The following is a 22,650-nucleotide window of genomic DNA, read 5'->3' as shown; positions in this document are numbered from 1 at the left end:
CTGTCCCATCCCATTCCCTGCTAACAGTCATCTTTCCCCAACCTTAACCAAAACACTTTTTCTTGCCTACTCTTGGCCAAATGCAAACCACAGATGTGGCAGATCAGAAAAAATACTTATATTGATATTTTTTTAGCAGCTATTATGAACAGTTTTGTGACGGTGATGACAAGCTGTGTATTTTGTTTGAATTACTTTTTATTTTGCTTCTCAGATGCCGTCTTACAAGCGAGTTTTGCTGAAACCATGAGTTCTGTAGTCGTTTGCCAGACAAAACTGAACAGCAGCAAACAGATCCAAGCTGTTGGTTTGGGATGTTTTGCAAGCATAATTCCCTCATGGATTTTCTTGTAGTACATCCACGCCCCCGTATTCTGTTCAGCTTAATGTTTTGCTAGTTGTGCTTGTTCTGTTTACTTCTTAATGGTGTCCACAACGGTGCAAATTGGTTGAAGTTTGAGTTGCTAGAGGCAGACAAGTTGCTAGACAGTTACTGTACGTGTGTGTGTGTATATACATGTTACGTGTGTGTGTGTTGTGTGTGTGTGTGTGTGTGTGTGTGTGTGTGTGTGTGTGTGTGTAGCAACGTGTCTAAACACACTTTTATCTGACATGTGATTTCTTGACCGTCCACTGCTGTAGCTCACTCCTAAGATTTCAAGCCAATTTACCCTCCTGTGACCAACCACTGTGTGACAGCCCTGTGTGTGTGTGTGTGTGTGTGTGTGTGTGTGTATTTGAGTGTGTACATGTTCTCTTGTCCCATTAGGATGAATGTCATAAGGACTACAGAGCACAAAAAGGCCAAGAAAAGGCCAAAATTATGAAACACACACACTTGAAGAGGGAGAATTAAGACAAAGACACTCCTGAAGAATTAGCAGTCCTGTCTTATTAAAGGAAACGCTTTATCTACCACTGCTCATTCACTCTATTCACTCCTCACTAGTTATTTTAATTCAGTTCTTTAAATGAATGGTGGGATGCGTCACAGTTTGAGTGTGTGCGGAGGTGCAAGTGTGGAGGCGTGTGTGTCTGTGGTTTATACTGCAAGTTGTTCCTGAATTCTCAAGGTCTCTGGTTTGTGTGTGCTTGTGTGTATGTATGTGTGTGTGTGTACGTCATTATAGTTGTGTGTGTGTTTGTTGCTCTTTGCCCTTGATGAGTTGTTGGCATACTGGTGGAAGAAGCTTATTAAAAAAACAAGTGTCTGGATCTGACTGGGTGTCACAGTTCAACACTGTAAGCATCCAACCAGCACGCGCAGACACTCACTCACACACACACACACACACACACACACACACACACACACACACACACACACACACACACACACACACACACACACACACTCCAGAGCCTCTTCAAGCGACAAACTAGGGCAGTGCTCCTGTCATAGTCTGTCAGAATGGCATCTTTTCTATTCTGCCAGTGCTGCCAGTGTATATGAAATAGCAGAGTGGGCTAATGTACTTTCTGCTACTGCGGAAGGGGGAGGGAGGTCCAAAAATGCAAGCTCAACTAGGTACAGTACATCACATACATGAATATTTTCATAAACATTTTTAGCTTTGTGCACAATCTGTCTTTTGGGTTGCCAGGGTTTTTTTTCTAGGCTTTGGAGTATAAGGTTTTCAATAAACCATGTGCATCCCTTTTAAAAATCACTCCACTAAAGCAGCTGCCTTGAAAAAGGGCTTCTTAACAATCATCACTTTTTTTTTTTTACCCATCTGTGAGTACAGTGTAAAAAACCTCTTATGGCTGTTATCTTGACTTATTTTTACCTGAAACTGGGTTTCTTTCTGCTGGCTTATTCAGGAAAATCCAACCTCACTATTTAGAAATACAATAAGAGCTTTTGTTAAATGATTGTTTGGTTAATCTAATTAGGTTTTCACTTTTTTTTAGCAAAGTATTGCACAAAAATATGTTATAAAAACAGTAATTTTAAAATTGAGTAAAAAAATTATATCGTTTTTACTTGTTTTGATCAAGAAATGAGATTTGATTAGAACCGACTTGATTTGATAAATGTCTTTAACATTTATCTCTATCTAATGTGTCATTTGTAAGTATTTATTATTAACTTCCAGCTAGCATATTTGGGCTTCTTAAAGCCAAGACATGTGCTTAGCTATGTTTCTCAAAGCAGGAATGGTACACAAACACATTCCTCCAATAACCTGATCATAACCAACACGCAGATGTGCATATAAACACACTTATAGATTTGTTATGGTTGAGTTAAATGATAAAGATGTTGATGACAAATTCATATTTAAGAGCATATTCATCAGTTCATATTCTTGTTATCTTAATAATACTTTAATCCACTTTTCTATCAACTCATGATTTAGACACCTGACTACCATTTAGCCATGCATGCAATAGCTAATTGAATTTTATTGGTGTGTCTCACAGAATCAACTTTCAGTGACCCGCTCCTGTCTATCAGTCATCAGTATATGGCTAATGTGCTTAATCTACACAATTCAGTCCAACCCAAAGAGGAATTTAATTTTGTGTCTATCGAAGTGTGAAGGATCAACATTACATTTCTCTGAACTGAACGGGAAGTTAGAAAGCAGGCACAACTGAACTGACTCAAAGAGGAATTAGCATTAGAAGTAGAAAAATGTAAATCCATTGAATCATTCATAGACACGCTCAGATTGCAGACAGCTATTACACTCAAAGTTACATATTACATTACATATTTTCTCTGAAATCATGGTAGATCCCACCTCACCCCACCAAAAAAGCTTTTTGGAAAATGATATTAAAGATATGGCAGAAATATGCCTGCTTTACTGGCATCTAATGGTGTAGTTGCAGATTGCAACTCACACGCTTTACTCTCCATTGCCAAGCACAAGGGAGAAACTTTGATGGCTATGACACATGCAAAACATGCCAACAGCCCTATCTAGAGCCAGTGTTGGGCTGTTTGTCTGTTTGTCTGAAGGTGACCTGCGGTTTCTGTAGATAAAATCATTCTAAGGTAACTCAAACATTCTTATTTTCAGGCGACTATAAATATTATATTAAATTTCTGCCAATAGATCCTTCAAAAGGTTACACACTGGACCTTTAAAATCCTTTCTCACATACGCTGAGCGGGGTGTAAAAGGATCGAGGCAAGATAGTTCACCTTCCGCAACTGAGTGAAGTGTATTCAATATTTCCTCCATACAGAGCAAGTCCAGTAAAAGCATCTTAGAGTAAGGAGGCTTGTGTGTAACAAAATAACAGAAAGGAAAAGTCACTGGAGGTAAGGATAGGAAGGATATACAGTAACACATAGCTTTGATATAAATAGTATGAACAGAGGATGAGAGTGCAGAGGGAGAGAAAAAAGGACTGATTGAGAGCCTCTGGTGGTTTCTGGATGAGTGGAGAGAGAACTGATGAAAAGACAGCGAGAGAGAAAAACTTGGTACGACGCCAGTTTGTTCCTAAAGTTCAGAGTTTAACTCTTCCCACTCCTTCATCCTGCTCTCCGTCGGCCCGTTTGTTGCCCTGACAACACTCTCCGGTGAACTGCACTCTCAGTGGAGTGGAAGCAGGGGAAGGTCTGTGTGTGGCAGCACTAATACTGAGATATTGGGAGCGTGTGTGACTATGTGTGTACTTGTATACAGTTGTATAGCTGTTTTATTTATTATCTCTGAGTGTATTCTGGTGCAGTAAGTTATCTCAGTATGGAGCAAGCTGCAAAGCTTTGTTCCACTGGAGCATCTGCTTGAATTGTGTATTTTCTTCTTCTAACGTATTAACCTTTTTTGGTTTGGTCTTAATGAAGATATTTCAGTCACAGTGGTCTTTCTGATGAACTTAACATTTAGGGCAATGTGTTTAGTAGCTTTTTTGCAGAGAGTTAGATGAGAAGATTGGTACCATACACTCATGTCTTTACGTTAAATATGAAGCTACTGCCAGGAGATGCTTACAGTAGCTTAGCATAAAGAGTGGAAACAGGAGGAAACAGCTAACCTGGCTCGATCCAAAGGTAATTAAATCTACTGGTATATACCAGTAACTCTGACGCGCATATCTTGTTAATTTAATTTGTACAAAACCCGACAGAGACAGGTAGAGGTTTCCTTGTTTCCAGTTTTAATGCTAAGCCATGCACCTGCTGGCAGTAGCTTCATATTTAGGGTACAGAGAGTGATATCAATCTTCCCATCTACCTCTCTTCAAGAACCAAATAAGTTTATATCCTAAAGTAATTTCTTTAATAATTAAAGACATATCGGACACTTGTGTGCATAATTTAGGATGCATACTGTACACATTATAAGGAGTAATTAAAGTAGATTCTGTCTGTGCTGGTGTAGGTGTAGAGGCCCGCCAACTTGCTGCTTATGAGCCTCAAATCGAAGTAACAGGGAAATGCAATTCAGTTAAATTCATAGTTTTCTGCAGTATAATCAAACTTATTATAATTTTGATTATTTTGTATCTTTGTGCCATACTGAATATGTAGGGTTTTTATTTATTTGTTCAAGTAAAAAGAAAGTACTTTAATTCACTGGTGTTCATTTTGAATAACAAGAAAAACTTGAAATCTGATTAAAAACTCAGAAATACCAAAATTATATTTTTAAATACTATCAACAACACAACCACTGAGGAACAGTAGCATTTTTTTTATTATTTTGTCCTGAAAATAAATGATCAGCATCTTATTTGCATTTCCTTCCCATTTTTCTGTTTACTTTCAATTACTGGAAGATTTTCTGCCACAAGAGGACCTTGATTACTGTGAACTGTAGTGTTAATGTAATGTGGTCAGCATTTTCTTGTAGCAGGAAACGTAACAACTTTTGGTTGCGTGGGGACATAAAACCCTTGTGAAAATCTGTTTAGGCTGATCTAGTCCTTTTTAAAAAATGTGGGTTTTATATTTGAATCAGTGAAAAATAAAAGCAATGAGGCTTATACATGTGGTGTCAGCAAGCCCCTTCATTATATATCACATTTTCCAATGAAATATTTCTTGTACTGAGCTGAAAAGATTTTATGAACTCATTATGTAGTCACATATTGTACTCTACATTGAGCCTGTTTGGTGGTCTTATTGAGCAGTCTTTCTCTTTGTGGCATTGGCACCTTCCTATGGTGTGTGTGTGTGTGAGTCAGTGTGTGTAAGCATCCTGGTTTCTTTGTGTGCCAGTCTGGCTGTTGGCAGCGCCATTTGATTCTTGGCAGGTGGATCACAGCTTCTTGCAGCCCAGCTGAAGCAGTGGATACTGACCAGAGAGAGAGAGAGAGTGGCAGAGAGACATAAACAAACAAGAAAGAAGCAAGAAAAAAAGAGAGGAAGACAGACAGAGAGAGACACCCCAGAGGGAGGAAACAGGAGTGAGAAGAAAAATAAGTCAGACACAGACGGAGATGGAGAGACAAAGAGATTGAAAATATTTTGTATTTTCCGCACACGGTTTTATAAGCGCTGCGATTTCAGCATTTTACTGCATTTGTACATAGATTTCTGAGCAACAAATTTACACCCTGCACCTCCTCCTCATCTTTCACTCTCAGAATGTAAACCTCACAGTTTGGTGCTGAAAATCAATAAGACAGCATGTCTCTCTGTAACCGAACAACTCTCACAGTAATCAGGTCACATGTGTATGGTGTATGGATTTCTGCATTTATGCCCTGTGAAGAAAAGCTTGGGAAAAATTAGACGTGTATGTGTGTGTGTGTGTCCCTAAGTGAATTTGTTTGTGTGGAAGTGGTATTTTCAGGTAGAAATGCTGAGGAAAGCCACGATAGCAGATAGATTTTGTTTCTGTGTTTTCACTGAGTGCTCAAATTTGGAAGGTGCTCCACTGTGGGTATGAAATGTCATGTTTAGCAGCTCATCAACATGAAGATTAGGTGTGTGTGTGTGTGTGTGTGTGTGTGTGTGTGTGTGTGTGTGTGTGTGTGTGTGTGTGTGTATAAAAGAGAGAGAAAGAGAGAGAAAGAGAGAGAGAGAGCGAGACTGGTCATTAGATCGAATATGAGCCTGGCCTGAGTGACTGAGTGATGAGCTTGGTGTTTTTATTCTGGACCAAAGCAGGCCTGGCCCAGGCTTAGATTTCACACACACACAATTTAGCCAATTCTCTGGTGAGAGGGAAGACCGAGAGAGGGGGAGACCGGGTGAGAGCATTTATAGGATGGATATAGATGGATAGAGGGCTTCATTTTTGTTTGGGGAGGAAAACTGTTTTTCATCATCTTTGAAACACAAACACACAAAGGTACACACACAAACAGGTATATATGCATACTGGCTGTGTCAGCAGACAGGAAGCTATAGCTTATACATAATTGATGAGTCTAGTCATTGATTACAAGTGATAAGTGGTATTGACAGGAGGTGTGAGGAGAGGAGAAAAAGTGTCGATGTGTAGGTTTATGTATGTGTTTTCCCAGTGGGCTGCAAAATGGCTGTAGAATATGTAATGGCCTTAGTAACACATTAGCTTACTAGACAGTAGGCTATTTTAAGTTTCAACATGATGTGCAACTCCAGACACAAGAAAAGGATCTTAAAGGATTGTTTTTCCCAGTTTTTTAGATGTCTCTGAGATTTCGACCCCAACAGTGATTTAATAGTAATGGTAATTTAATGGTGAGAAGATCAATACCACTCTTTTGTATGTATGTGTGTTTTGTAAGTAGCCTTATAACCAAAAGGTGTTTTTACATTTCTGTGTGTGTACAAACTAAACAAACAATATAATGTGTTAGTGAGCTTTAAATGAGCTGGAGAGCAGATTTTTTAACTCTAAATAGAGCTAGGCTAAGGGCCTGTCCTCACGAATACGCGGCCTCACCCAATACGATGTCGTTTCGAAAAAAATCTCCGTAAACACGGTGTCGTTTCCAGAAATATCTGGGTCCTCGCGGATTCACTGAAACGACCCTAAAACGCAGTAGTACATATGCCAAGCCTGTATGTGGCGCTGTGACACCGCCACGCCAATACACTAAAACCGGAAGAGAAGCCATGGAGCATGCCCTGTTTACAAACAAGTAGTAGTAGTCCGCCATTGTTGTTGTTGTTATGATGCGTCTAAAGGCGGTGGCTGAGGTTAAAGGCTAGAGAGGCGGGGCTAATCCGTTTTCGCTGTCCAGACGACTCCGGGCAATCCAGCGTTTTCGGATTTTCCCACTCTGGGACCCGTTTCCAAAAAATACCGTTTTCACACCCGAAAACGCCATATCCGTCTGGACACGAGGCCGATACGATAGAGTATTTATTCGAGAAAAACGTATTCGTGAGGACAGGCCCTAAATGTTTACTCCTGCTTCCCAGACACACATGCTGGGTGCTAGTTAGCTAACAGCTAATATATGTACACTTGGTAAATTGGCTGTTTGGTGCGAATAAAAACTGATACAGATGCCAATAATTTTCTCAACAGATTACTCAACAGCACACAATATTGTTTATAAAGTATAGTTTTAAAGTTTTAAGGCACAAAAAATTCAAAACTACCTGTAAACCTAGAAGAAGGGGGAAATGTGTTTTTGTAATTTAGGGTGAACTGACCCTTTAATTTATCAAGGTTGCACCCAGTTATACTCATGAAAGGGTTTTACAGTAAGTGAGTCACAGAGAATATCATTGACATAATTGACTGTATGTGAAACCCAAATTTGACAAACCTTGTTGATAGGTAGTACAGGGAGTGTGTGTGTGTGTGTGTGTGTGTGTGTGTGTGTGAATGTGTGTGTGTGCTCCTCTCCGTTTGCTCCTGAAATCACATATTATTATGCTATTATGTCCTATTTCTGTACACCACTCAATTGCCCATGAACTGAGGAAAGCAGTCTAAATGGTCTTTGGTCTCTGTGAACACACACATGGGCTGGAGGCTGCCTCTGACCTTTTGCAGCTCAGCACCTCTCCTCCACTATTCATGTCTCATCCCTCTCATTTAATCTGCCTCGCTCTTTTTCTGCTTCATTATGCTGTGTGCATTATTTTCTCGGTTGCTGTTCTTCCCTCGCAGACGCACGCAGATATGTGTGCTGTTACACGCGCGCCGCGTACACTCACTAATACAGCTTGACATGCCTCCCTGCTGTCATGGTGTGCTGAGCTGAAGAAAACGGCCGGGATTCGGTAACGGCTGACGAACAGCATGAGTGCGAGAAGAGGAGAAAGAGAGGGAAAGATAGGAAAAGAGGAGGTTGGACCAATTTTACAGTCCCTTTGTTATACCTACAGGCAGTAGGGATACACAGAGGGGCTTGTAAACAGGCACTTTTAAATTGAGTGATTAGTCTCATTTGCATTCAGGAGGGCAAACTCTGTTTTACTTTGGAATAGTTTTTCCAGGTCACTGCTTATAAAAAGTGGAGGGAATATGAAAGCAGGCTGCTTTAAAGTGATGCAGCTGGTTTAAATTGCGTCAGGTCAGCGACTCACCCCTCTGATCTGGGATCTGTGGATTGAAAGTATAGGTTCAAAGATTTGGATAGAAGGAGGATAACCTGAGAGAGCCACAATGTGTGTGATTGAGAGAGAGAAGAAAGAGAGAAGCAGCAGTCTCTGCAGATGGATACTGATTAAATATTGATGGTCAGCGGTGTTGAAGGCTTGATTAGAAACCGACTATGCCAAGCCCTTAACAAGCGCACACACACACATGCACACACACTGACAAGTGACACACACAGGTGGAGAACCTTGCCCCAGAATCTGAGCAGGTTTTCATTATGCCTCCCACTGGTCAACTTGCCACTTTCCTCTCTTGACTTTTCATTCTCACCCTCCTGCATCCTCCCTCCACCTCCTCCTGTCACACAGAGATCACACACAGGAAACAGTTCGGTGTCAGATGCACATTCATCCTCCTTTTGCTCAACATTTTTCTGGTTAAGTGACACTTTTATTGTATTAAACACTTTGTACATGTGGAAGTTGTTGATGAAATGTTTGCTTGCTTGTTGAAAGGGTTGGTTAACCCAAATGACAGAAACACATATATAAAAGGTCCAGTGTGTAACATTTAGGAGGCTCTATTGGCAGAAATGGAATATAATATGCATAGATATGTTTTAATAGAGTATAATCACCTGAGGAATCGTTATGTTTTTGTTACCATAGAATGACTCTTATATATATTATATTATTATATATATTATATCTACGGACACTACGGATCGCCTTCCATTAGGGCTGGGTACTGAGCTTCGATACTTTTATGGCACTGACCGAATTGCGTCAATCTTACCAAGTGTTAAAAAATGTCTTGTCATTTGGTACCGAATTTCAATACCAACTGGCTAAGACTCATCAGTGTTCGTGCACCCATGCAACAGGCGGTTAGCATTACATATCGCAGAATGTGCAGGGGAAAGGAGGAGAGACCGGCTAACTTTTTTTTCCTTTCTTTTTTTACTGCGAGCTGCATGTATACACAGACAACTAGTGAACGTTATGCTGCTTGTTAGCTAGCCAGGGCCGCTAACCTGTATCTGCTCGTTGGTGAGTCTGTTCACCTCATCGTCCGCCTGGATGAAATGTGGGTGATATTATTGTAATTCGGATGAATGGGCCACTTGAATGAAACGTGTAAAGCGATTCCAACCATTATAAGAGCTGGAGGCTGATGCTCTAATTTGTGTAAACTACCATAGGTTCCTGCTCATGGGTTTAACAGAGTGATGATTATTAAGACAAAAGCGGAGTATTTAGCCATTTATTGGAAAAAATGTGACTGGTTGCAATATACTGAGCATACAGATGAACAGCGAAGAAGAAGATTATGCTGCTTGTGTGGCTGGAGGAAATTTGAAACATTTTGATACATTTTATGTGACAGGAAAATGTCATTGTAACCACTCTGAATACAACTTGATCTCCTTCCTCCTTAAAGAACACAAGCATCAAAAGCCATTTTTCAAACCTTCAGGCGAGCAATTGATACTCTTTGGGTAGAGTGTCACTTCAGTGTCTAAAATATAAATGTAACTGTACAAAATATACTCTTGCCTCTGTATCTTGATGCTGTTTCACTGACTGACTTTGTGTCCCCTTGAACAATAACAGCTGCAGCACAACCACAGTAACTTAAAGTTGAAATTATAGGTTTATGCTGCTTGTGATTCCACTGCCGTCATACTCCAACACAACAAAAGACGCCCTTGTATGAGTTGTTTTATATAGGTTTAGGGAACAATATGACATTATGTGATGCTTGCAAGATAATATCGCTGCACACTGTACATGGAAAACATTATCATTATCTTAATGAAATTAGGGTTAATGCCACTTTTATTTCAGTATGTGTGTGTGTTAACATCCTTTTTCTCTCTCCTCCGTGTTCTTGCAGTTACGTTGCTGGACTCCATGTCGGCCTTGGCCGACCTGGGCTGGGAGGCTTACCCTAATGAGGGGGTGAGTATATGCAGGACAAAACACACACACAAACAAAAATCAACCTCACTTTATGCCGGGGCTAGCACCAAAAGAACAACTAGTGGGTTGTGTTGGGAACGAGCAAGGACTCGGAGTTAGGAGCAGCAGCACTGGAGTATGTGTTTTAGAGAGCCCTGGGTTCTTGAGCGCTCCTTGCTAAATCGGGAGCCTGCAGGGGGAATTTACAAATTATTTCCGCTGCACTGCAAATGCTGTGGCACTGGAGCCTCCATTTATTATGGGTCGTGATTTTTGGGATGGAGTGGAGGGGTAAATATTCTTACATAAGAGGAGGATGTTGTGTACGTGTTGGCATTATTTGCATGTGTGTGTGTGTGTGTGTGTGTGTGTGTGTGTGTGTGTGGGGGGGCGGTGTTGCATAACTAGCCTTTTGCAGGTATAGGGACCAAGGGAGTCTGGAGTGCAGCCACCATGCATCAGAAAATGACAACAGAGAAGTGAGAGGAGAGGAAGAGCGTAGAGAGCAAGAACGACGAAGCGCATTCAATGAAGAAATAAAAGTGGGTTCTGTATGTCACTCTAGCACAAGAGCTGCTGAATGGCGCTGAATTAATTCTATTTCCCCTTGAGTCACACTTCCTCTCCACCATTCAGCATCAGTGTGTTAAATTGCAGGATGCCACACGCGGTTTCATGGTTGTGTGCAGCAGAGAGGCAGCTCAAGTGAGCAGAGCTAAGCAAGGTTGTTTTCTCAAGCAAGCAAGGGTATCAAGTTCACTTTATTGAAATGCTCTGATTGTGCGGCCCTATTGTGGATATTTGTTTTTTCACTGAAGTCCTCAGGTCCCATCTGTTACTAAGCCAAAAAGTTCAGTCTTATTTTGAAAACCAAAGAGTACACAAGTTACTTTTATTGAAAATATGGTTCAGTTTGGAGTGGCTTAATCATGGCCCGCAAAAGCACATGTGTTGTTGGTTTACTCTCAAAGAAATGAGTTGGCTGGAAAGTAAAATATATATAATAAACTCCATCCTGTATATCTTTTTTCATGAGTTGTCAACATAGTGTGGATCTGGCATGTCCTCCCTGAATGTGTACAGAAACTGAGGGGACGCTGGCTCTGTGAACATCCACACAACTACTCTGTCAAGTAACTACAAAGAGAACAAATGTTTGATGACACAGTATCTACGGAGACACTATTAAAACAAAAGATTGTGCTTTGAGTTTCTTTACTCCGGGGTCAGGCACAAGCTTTATCAGCTGCTTTATCTCCAAGGAAATTATTAAATTGGTCAAAGCTGGTTCTTATTTTGTCTTGTGGTACACAAAGACGATGTTATCTTCCTCCTAGATAAACATGATCCTCCTCACTCTTTTTCAGTCTTGTCATTGTCAGTTAGGAAGGCAAATGCAGAAAGTGAACAGAACGAAATACATATAGCTGCTTCTGCTCCTCAAAATAGGCACACATTTTCCTTCAGTTATGACTTTGGCAGAAAACAAAAAATCTTGTTTCTCTTAAACAACTAGAGGGCAAACAGGCATCAAGCGAAACAAAGCAAGTGCAGCTGAAGTAGCATAAACAAACAAGAAAAGGTGAACTGAGAGGAATGACATGGCTCCATGAAAGGTTCCTTGAGTTCTACTTGTATTGTCTTCATTACAAACATAGAAGCTGAATCAACTTAACACGTTTCAGAATAAGTTGTAGGAGAAAAATAGGCTGTGCAGTGTCATATTAATGCTTCATTTATATGTGCTGTTTGTGAAGCAAGTTACCTCATCATCTGCTCTCATTCTTGCCTGCTGATTGGTCTGTACATACTGTACCTGCTTGGCTAAATAGATTGTTATTCCATGTTTACACTGGAATTATTTAGTCTGCTTAAAATAACAGAGCAGAGTCGAGAACATTGTGACATTGTGAAGCACCTATAGCAAATGTATTTGTCACTGAGTCAGTGGAGCAAAAGCAGGTTTGTGCAACAAGATATGGTTAGCAGATCAGTTTTAAATATTGCAGGGAGATGTAAGCAGAAACAGGGAGCTGTTAGATGAAGAGCTGAGGATGACAAACTCTTACTGTGGTTTGTGGAGCACATCTTGTTTTAAAACTCTTGTAACTATATCTCCTATTGAATCTGGTAGCATACGTCATAAAAACACTATAGAGACTTGCAGAGGCAGCCAATCCTGTTGGCGTTTGTTTAACATAGTTATACATATGTCTCAGAATTAATGATTTATTACAGAAATGCTACAAGGATCCAATCTATAGGAGGAGAAAGGGGAAAGGAGAGTGATAGACTGAGAGGATAAAGGTGCCAAGGCTGTGAGAAGGTCTTATGTTTTATATCAGGGGGATTATCTAGTTGACCTTTGAACTTCAAACCTGAGGATTGGTCTCAGCAAGAGGCAATTCCCACCAATCTGAGACCACTGTCTACCTGAATTAGTCCAAAACCACACTTGACCCCCACAGGTCACACTTAATCCAAGCCGTACGGGGCCGGATGTGCCTGAGACTCCGTGGAGCGACCCACTTCTGTCACCGGGCGGGGGTGTTCCTTGTGAGGGACACAAAACAGATACGTCTTAATGATGTTTGAAAATGGGAGGCCCCACAGCGTCTCTACTCCCCCAGAGCCTCCTCGGCCCTCATTGCTTCCCCTCCTCTTTCTTCATCTTCCATCTTTGCTCTTCCCTCCCCCTCTCCGTTCTCTATCCCAGTCACTAAGCCAGAGCTTGTTCCAGAGTTTGGAGGCCAATTATGTGCTCGTAGGTGTACCCATCAGATGATTGCAGAAGGAGGGATATTATGTTAAGCTTGTGAATGGTTGAACTTAAACCCTGATCCGACGTCTCTGCTTCACTTCAAAGCAATCAAGCGGGTTCCTTGCTGATTGGCTGAGGTGATTGAGGGTTCAGGGAGGAGGGTCTCATTCTGAATGTTAATTAGTGTTCAGACTGAACCAACACAGGCAACAGTTTTCATTTTATGTGTGTGTGTGTGTGTGTGTGTGTGTGCAGAGAATAAAAAGAAAGGGAGCTTAAACTCCCTTAAACTCCTATCCAAACATTTTCCCGGTTGTGTTTTTTGGTGGATTTTCTCCCTCAAGTGGCTGGTGTATCATTAGCAAATATGCAGGCGAGCAGGTTGTGTTCATGATCATAAGCACACCTGTGCTTTACGGCAGGCAAAAGTGACAATGAACAGACTCGCCAACTGGGGAAATAAGTCGCTCACCAGGAAGTGGCAGTAATCCAGCCACTCCAAACTCTGCCTACAAAGAAATAAACAAAGACATCATAAAACCCTCTTTATCCCTCAATGACTATTCCCATAAATGCTTTAATCACCACTCCCTGGGGACTCAGCTTTTGTGTGTTGGTGTGTTGGTGTGTGGGTGTGTGCGACCGTCCTGTGATGTCCGACTGGTCTCAGCTCTGCACAGATGGGTCTATTTAGCTGCCAGGCGCGCCTGTAATTTACCAACATTCATTCCTCTCTCTCCTCTCGTCTCTCCATTCCTCCCTCCATCTCGTGTTTTGTTCTTTTAATTGAATCGAGAGTCGTTGATCATAATGACTCTCAGTCGCCATGTGCGCACAATGTCGAGCATGATTCCAGCGATACATCCTTTATCTGTAAAACTCTGACGGTCGGGGACGTTTGTGTCAGCTGCCTGCAACAGCTTAAACAATGTCCTGCCCTGTCTTTCTTCCCTCTTCTACTTCTACTTCCTTCTTTCTGTGTCTGTGGTTGAAGGACTGTTGGGTCACGATCAAGAGAGAGCTGGTTTTGTTCGAGCTCCAGTTCATACACAGCAGACGTTTCTCTGTGGGGATTAAAAGCATCTGAGAGTGAGAGAGAGCTGGAGAGAGTGTGCAAGTCTATGTGAGAATGTGTGGTTTTTTATGTGGGTCTGTTTTAGTGCTCAGGACTCGGAGGTGAAATGCGTCAAGCTTTTGCCGGGTTGTTGGGCCGTCACATCAGATTAACCTCAAGAATCCAACCTCAGATCGGACTTGTCTGAAATTTTCTCTTTGCCTTTTTTTCTCTCTGTCTTTTCTCTTTTCTTTCTCTTCACCTCAGAGTTCATCTACCATTCCACTTTCATTTGAAATTCAGGACATTAGGGATGATGGGTAGTTACTCCTGCAGGTCAGGTGCGTATGCACATGTGAGTGTGTGTATACGTATGCGCTCAGGCCTGTACTTATGTATCAGGGTTCATGTAAACACATGGTTGGACTACTGTAATGTGATATGTGCTCATCACTCTGGAGCTTACAGCTTCAGTCTTGAGATGATGACAGGAGCTCAGAACAAAGATGGTGGTCCTCTCATCCCTCACCACAAACTAGGACTCATCCAGTTTGTGTGTCTATGATTAAGTGTGTGTGTGTGTGTGTGTGTGTGTGTGTGTGTGTGTGTGTGTGTGTGTGTGTGTGTGTGTGTGTGTGCTAAGAAAATCCAGTTAGCTTCCCAGTTAATGAATCAGATGTCTTGAGACACTGAAACCACATTAGTTTATTTTCCTTTTCCTTAAAGGAATAGAAATGTTCTTTCTCTTTCTGTGTGTGTGTGTGTGTGTGTGTGTGTGTGTGTGTGTGTGTGTGTGTGTGTGTGTGTGTGTGTGTGTGTGTGCGTGCGAAATGGTATATGTGTGTGGGTAGATAGAAATGTTTTCCTGCTCATGCGAGAAGTGTTCTCAATTACTGCCTTAGTCAGAAGTGGAAACAGATGGTAGCAGATGACGGGAGACAAAGTAGCTCTGTCCTACCTACTCCTTCTCGCTCTCTCTCTCTCTCTCCATCCTTCTCTCTGTGTGTCTCTCTCATGCACACACTTCTACATCTTAAGTGCTAAATCACACATTCCCGTTAGAAAAACATGCTCACTCTGTGCACACGTGCAGCGTAGACAAAGACTGTCCTTCAGTCATCTTGACACAGATCATCACTCATATTCACCCAGACATGAAAACAGAACATGCAGGCTTAGCATTGGGTTTGCATGAAACCACAGTTCATTGAACTTGGGCCCACTTTCCACATAAGCATCTTATGGACTGAGATCTCCTTTGTCCATTGACTGGCGATGAAATAAGACGATCTTACAGCTGAGTGTTGCTGTTGTCAAGCCAGCCCTGTGCTGCTGAACATAACTTCAGCCCTGGCTACACGTCCACTTTGTCTTTGATTTGAAAGTTTCGGTTAAAAGGATTTTCCCCGTCAATGCAAGCACTCCTCAGCAGCCCTCACCTCCTCTCTTTTGCATTCTCCTTTCCTGTCATCTTGCTCACTCATTTCTCCCCTTTCACCCTTCCTCTACCTCCTCTTTTCATCACTTAAAAAAAAAAAAAAAAATCCCTCTTAGTATTTTGACATTTTCTTTATCCTATTCTCCCACATTTTCTTAGTATTTACTAACACTCTCCACCTTTCTCACTGATTTCTACCTTTTTCCTTGCCCTTATCCCATTTCTTTATTATGCTCTCCATCTAAAATAAAATTACATCTGATAAATGTCAGAGATCCCAAATCCTAGTCGGAAATTTCACGTTTCAGGCACTAACATAAACAACTATCTCTTTCATCTAGTAGACCCACTCTGCCTTGTCCTTTCTCTCTAAACCTCCTTCTTCTTATCCTCAGTGGGAGGAGATCAGTGTGATGGATGAGAGAAACACCCCAATGAGGACCTACCAGGTGTGTAACGTCATGGAGGCCAACCAGAACAACTGGCTGAGGACGCGTCACATCAGCCGAGAAGGAGCGCAACGCGTCTACATTGAGATCAAGTTCACCCTGAGGGACTGTAACAGCCTGCCTGGGGTCCCTGGTACCTGCAAAGAGGTCTGCATCACCTCACACACACACACACACACACACACGCACGCACACACACACACACACACACACACACACACACACACACACACACACACACACACACACACACACACACAGGATAATACACAAGCAAGCTTTTGAACACACACGCAGCATGGTGGCAGATAACAAATGTTTTTGCAACTTGTGTGTGTGTGTTTAAGCCCCCCTGCCTGGTGTGTTTGTGCTGCTTGTTTTGTTCGCTCTTGGTGAGCAAGACTTTGAGTTTTGACCTGCTCCATGGGTGTTGGTGTTCAGCTATGTGGACTCTTTCTTTTGGAGGGAAGCTAGTAAAAACAAAAACACTTTTCTGTTTTGGAGTTCAATAGCACAGGACTAAGTTTAATTTGTAACATTGTTGAGGCAGAAATTGTTTGTAGTCTGGGGTCTGTCTCAGAAAATCACTTCTGCAAAGCTACAAAATATCCTCTGGCTATGCAGTGCTCTTAGCCTTTTATAATGTAATCAGTATTTCTTTCACTTCTCAAATATATAGCTAACTTATTAGATACATGCTGTATTTTTCATAAAAATGGCAGATTAATTGAGAACATGAATTAGTTTACAAATTGGAACAAATCCACCCTAAAGCACACACAGTGTGCTTAGCTAATCAAATAAATCAGCAAATTAACTTTAACTTCAACTTCTCTGCATCTTCTATTGAACCTGCCTGATCTTTATATTTTATCTGATACTATTATGCCGTATTGTTTGCTTTTGCGGCACTCAAGCAATAATTAACATTAAAGTATGAGAAACAAGCAGGAGTAACGTGAAGCAGGACCACTACAAAGGTATTTTTTGTTCTTAGACAAGGTTGAACATGGATTTAAAAAAAATAATTTATTGTTTATGGCATGCAACCATTTTACTTAAGTACAGAATATTGGATGATAGCACAGAATATGACAGCAATCTGCCCATTATTAACATATATATTAATGTAATGCCTGTCAAAAGGTTTTTGTTCGTACTATAATTATTGCATGGTGTTAAATCAATGCTTATTCTGCACATTACACTGCAGAGCAGAAAAGAGTTGTTCAGTCTTTTCCATTTAACACACACACAGATGGAAGTTCACTTTGATGGCTGATGAATAGATAAATAGACAAGAGGCGGGAAAAGAATGACATGAGAGAATAGCTGCAGAATGAAACAGACGATGCTCTAGAGGCTTCTTTTGTGGCTCCTCGTATATTTTAACTTCTGATATATTTTTTTACTGTCCCCTATTCTCTCATATCAGCCTGATATCGCTGCTCCTCTGTATTCATTTCTCTCTACTTTGTCTGCCCTCTGCACCCTTTTCACTCTCATTACATCTCCAGAATGAGTAGTGGAGATAATACTGCATGAGACAGTACAGAGCTGGGCTTTCATGAAACTGCAGACAGTGTTGCTGACTGGCCATCGAGACAGATGGACTGAGATTTGAAGAGAAGCAGCAGAATAGCTGCAGAGCTATAGGGGCCTTGTTAAAATTTCACATTGGATGGACTTTCTCTCTTTTAGCTATCTAGCTTTACTGCGTGTTATTCTTTTGTGTCTGATAACTACCATTTCAAGAGTCTGAAAGGTGATGGTTTGTTTTGTTTTGCAGACATTCAACATGTACTACTACGAGTCTAACAATGCCAACCTGTGGTTCATCAAGGAGAGCCAGTATGTCAAGATCGATACCATTGCAGCAGATGAGAGTTTTACACAGGTATGAACACACACACACACACACACACACACACACACACACACGTATTGTATATACAATATGTAAACATACACTGTGACACACTCACATACGTACAGCATGTACACATACACAACCTAAAATAGGGAATTACAAAATACATAGTAATGCAACAAGCAAAGATTTCCAAATCACTGAAGTGAATGTGAATGTTATGTTTGGCCAATGTTTTGTTTGTCTTTAGTCAGGATTTTTACCCTCTGCCCTGTATGCTGGTTATCTCTTATACTGTGTTTTCTATACTTTTATATAATTATATCTGATTCTCAAATAGAAGAGTTGCATTCCAAAGTTCACAAAAGCAAACTCACCATTTGCCACATTCTCTTAGAAAATAAATCTGGGTTTGAATGTGTTATATTTAAACTTTTATTATCTTATTCCATTTGCTTGCAAAATTGTCAGGAGGACATAATTGTATTTCTGTCTTGGAAATGCAGTTTGAGTTTCAGAGTGAGTCATGATTTTCAGGCAGCAACATTTTATCAAAATAGATTTGTAAATTTTTCGACTGAAAAAGAAAATGCTCTAAATGTGAATGCTACCTTTAAAATGAACATGACATGTAACACATGTAAAATGTCTTTTGTCCACAGGTGGACGTTGGCGACCGTGTGATGAAACTCAACACAGAGGTGCGTGACATCAGCAACCTGAGTAAAAAAGGTTTCTACCTGGCCTTCCAGGACCTGGGGGCGTGTATTGCCCTGGTCTCAGTCAGGGTCTTCTATAAGAAGTGTCCCCTCACTGTGCTCAACTTGGCCCAGTTCCCCGACACAATAACGGGCGGAGACACAGCGCTTGTAGAGGTCCACGGCATGTGTGTTAACTCCTCTGAGGAGTTTGAAGCTCCCAAGATGTACTGCAGTGCAGACGGAGGCTGGCTGGTTCCCATTGGGAGGTGTGTGTGCAAACCAGGCTTCGAGGAGAACAAGGACGTCTGCCAACGTGAGTGGGGTGGGGATCCGGTGTGTGTGTGTGTGTGTGTGTGTGTGTGTGTGTGTGTGTATGCCTGGAATGTGTGTGTGAGAGGCAGAGAAGGATAAATTTAGAAAGCGAGAAAGAGATATGTGCATGATGCTGTTGTGTATTTGCTTTAATGCTTTAATGTATCTGAAAGTGACTTTATTATTGCACAATAACACCTGATTGTATGTTCTATAGTGTCTATCACTGTATGCACCGGTTGCGTAAAGGTTGTCCTTCAGAAATGAAAGAAACCAATTACTCCACCAGCTTAAAAAAGTGCTCTTATAAGCAGCATTCATATCCATTCTGCACACTGCGTCGTGAATATGTAATGTGTTAACATGAGTGTGTGCATCTGTGCATACCTGTGTCTTTGCTGAATGAGCGTGTGCAGAGGCATTTCAGCACTCTATGAATTCTGCTGTGAAACAGATCATGGAATGACAATGACTCTGCTTATGTAGGTTACTGATGCACTTTGCGTGTGTGTCAGCATGGGTACTATCACTCCAAGTGACTTTTATACAGCTCCTAACACTGCGAGGACAGTTCTTGCAGAGAAAAGGGTAGGAGTTGCTTTGAGGCATCTTCTCTTTTTCTTTTTTCTTTTTTTCTCGAGTGTGTGTGTTTGTCACAGCTGAATATCTCCTTTTCCCTGCTGAGTAGGGGAGAGCGGTGTGTGAGTGTGTGTGTGAGAAAACGCTTATTGATGTGTGTTTGTGTCGTAGGTATGCCTTAGGAAGCGGATTATTGAATCGTATAAAACTCCACAGATGGCGTGTGCAGTATGTGCGCGTCCGTATGCGTGTGTATGCATTTGAGTGCGCAAGTTGTATTAGGCTCACGCCGTCACCTGTCCCCACAGGCTCACTTCCTCCCCAAAAAGAAAATGGAATCATAGATATTCATCACTGCAAACTTGGAAATCAGTGCACACAATGCAATTTCAGTTGTTTTGGAGAAGCGGCAGCCAAGACACCCAGAAAACTTGGCAGTCGGGCCTTAGAGACAAGTGAATAAGAACAGAAGCCACACTCTGCAGTTTGCAGGCTGGTAATGTGCACAGATTGTGGCAGAACTCTGGCTGCATCTCAATCATGATACTGTGGAGCTACATGTCTGTCTTGTAAAAATGACAGGCTATGGTTATGTGACACGTGATCTCACTGACAGGTTTTCAAATGATTTGAATACCTACAGCGGCTAGACCTATGTCACACTCCCTCTATTCAAACTTTATTTAAAGCCAGTCTGACGCAGCAAAGCGGTTGACCTCAGTGATCTCCATGACCTCATCAGTCTCTTTGGTCTTACCGCTCCAGAGAGAATAAATAGAGCGATGTAAGCGCGTTTAACAAGCCAGGTTTAACTCAGTAACAGCGTGCTCGTGTATGTGTGTTAGTACATGTGTGCTGTAGTCGTGTGTTGAGGTAATGATGGACTCTTATTGACAATCTGAGGTCATGGGTCAGGAAATATATGGGTCCCTCGTCTAATAAGTTATGGTCAGCGCAGATGTGGGTATGTGTGTGTGTGTGTGAAGGAAAAACAGGTGCCCAGTGTGTGCAGCACAGGAAGCAAAGCCAGGTTTTTGGTTTCAGTTCATCTGAAGGCATATTTTCTGGTGTAGCAATTGTTCTGAAAAAAATCAACTAGCATTTTCCAATAGATTTTAATTCCTTTGTGGTGAATCGAAGCTTCTCCGCCACAGGGTTGTCTGCGCCACCTACTCAGCATTAGGGTAAATATTTTTGCGGCATCTTGGGATTTGCATAGCAATTAAATTTCCTTCTCATACAGCAGGAGAATTTGCTGTCCCACGTATGTCAGCCTAACACATCTCATATTTGTTTGTTGCCTGTGAAATAATGCCAGATTCACACCCTGGAAACCAGCTTACTTTTGGGCTTTTTTGCCTGCAAGTGCCTCTGTTCTGATATTGTTCCCTTTCCCTCGTCAAAATTTCACTTAGGCAACTAATGTAACTGCATCTGTAATCAGCCTGCTTTTAACAAAGACATGAGAGGACACAGAGAAGTACAACAACCCAGTGCGTTGAGCTTTAATGTGTTCCTGAGAGAACAAGGGCCAGGCTTTTAAAGAGTCCTCTCAGCGCTCGCCGTCAGCGCAAAACAAAAGGTTCCTGCCCTGACACTGTCTGCAGGTCTTCCATAGGGAAAACACACTCCGCTAATGCATTTAAATCAGCCTCTCTCATTTGCTGTCGCACAAAGAGATGCAGGGGTGAGGTGAGGGGAGCGAGAGCTGGGGAAAGGACTGGAGGGGCATTTGTAATTATCATCATTGTGCAGGTGAACAAGCCTTTTAATGGACGCCTTGAATTCCCTTTCTCTTGTTCTTTTTTTTTTTTTACTATTTAGCAGCTCTGATGCTCATTGTTTTCTTGATCTGATGTTCTGTGTGAATCTTCTCGTAGTGACTTGGCCTCTCAAGCCTCCTCTTTTTGTCTCTGTGTTACTGTTCTTCTCTCCCTCTGACTCCCTTTCTCTCTCTGTCTCCGTCTTCACTCTGTGTCCCTGTCTCTCTCTCTCTCTCACTCTCTCTCTCTCTGTGTGAGGCGCTAATGGAATCATTACTAGCCTCTCTGTGTTAGACAAACACCAGACACCTCCAATTACAGCCTTTTTTTCTCATCCCTGGCTCTTTCTCCTCTTCTCTGCTATTTTCTAACCTTGCTCTGGTGTCTGCGTCTATAATAGGACTGTCCCCCCCCCTCTTCCCCCATTTTGTTCCTCACCCATTCTTTCTGATATTGTCTTCCTTTTTCACCTCACCATTTTTCTTTCTGTCTCCATCCTCCTCTTCCTCATCATCTCGCGGCCCTCGTCTCCTCTGTCTGCACTCGTTAAACATTTATAGATCACGGGTTCATCTTTCTCTTTTTCTATTTTCCCACCCCATGCTTAGCCCTTATTCCCTAAAGTGAGGCACAAAGTGTGTTTAAATGTGTGTGTTGGTTTTGGTGTTGTTAATGCTGGACAATGGATTTGATTAAATCTAGTGAAATGTTTTATGACAAAAAGTGATGTTACTCGCACAGAAAGAGGGGCTTCCAGTCTCCCAGTACAAACAAAGCAAGTAGTGACTGACTATATGAGAGGAAATAATGTGATTCATCGAAAATGTGGTCTACATTTTGAAACACAAGCACCAACAAGTGACCTGGTTGTCATACCATATCATAACTGATGTGATTATGATATATTGGTATTTTGTAAGATAAGATGAAGATAAGGTTAGCATTACTCTATGTATTTTCTTTTTGGCAACAAATCTCATTAAAAGACCAAAACCAATTAACTGTTCACAGTTCATTTTGTGACTTCCCTAACCTGCATGTGGTGCTCACTCTCAGCCCATTCACTGCTACTGAAGACCGGAAAAAAAAGATCACAAATATTCAATTAAAATGTATGAAAAGGTCAAGTGATTTAAATGTGGCTTACAGGTTCTTTAGCTTTTTACATTTCTCCAGCATTGATGGGCAAAGACTGAAAGATTCTTAAGGTTAAAATTGGAAATAACTGGAATCAGGTAACTGTAAATGAACCACATGAACAGTATCTTATTTTTAATAGAAGTAGCAAACCAGTAGATAGTACATA

General features: G+C 41.4%; 1 protein-coding gene across 3 annotated transcripts in view; it reads left to right on the top strand.

The window, feature by feature from the left end:
- Nucleotides 1-22,650, top strand: part of epha4b (eph receptor A4b) — an 87,692-nt gene that overhangs the window by 6,265 nt on the left and 58,777 nt on the right. For all 3 annotated transcript variants that reach the window (XM_051407659.1, XM_051407666.1, XM_051407650.1), the window contains exons 2-5: nucleotides 10,353-10,417; nucleotides 16,066-16,266; nucleotides 17,909-18,016; nucleotides 18,652-19,003. In XM_051407659.1, the coding sequence (XP_051263619.1) occupies nucleotides 10,353-10,417; nucleotides 16,066-16,266; nucleotides 17,909-18,016; nucleotides 18,652-19,003 (726 nt within the window). The remainder of the gene's footprint in view (nucleotides 1-10,352; nucleotides 10,418-16,065; nucleotides 16,267-17,908; nucleotides 18,017-18,651; nucleotides 19,004-22,650) is intronic.

This window comes from Dicentrarchus labrax, unplaced genomic scaffold (genome assembly GCF_905237075.1).
Source record: "Dicentrarchus labrax unplaced genomic scaffold, dlabrax2021, whole genome shotgun sequence".
In the NCBI taxonomy this organism is placed as follows: Eukaryota; Metazoa; Chordata; class Actinopteri; family Moronidae; genus Dicentrarchus; species Dicentrarchus labrax.
The sequence above is the reverse complement of the archived record's forward strand: the minus strand, read 5'-3'. Positions and strand labels throughout refer to the sequence as shown.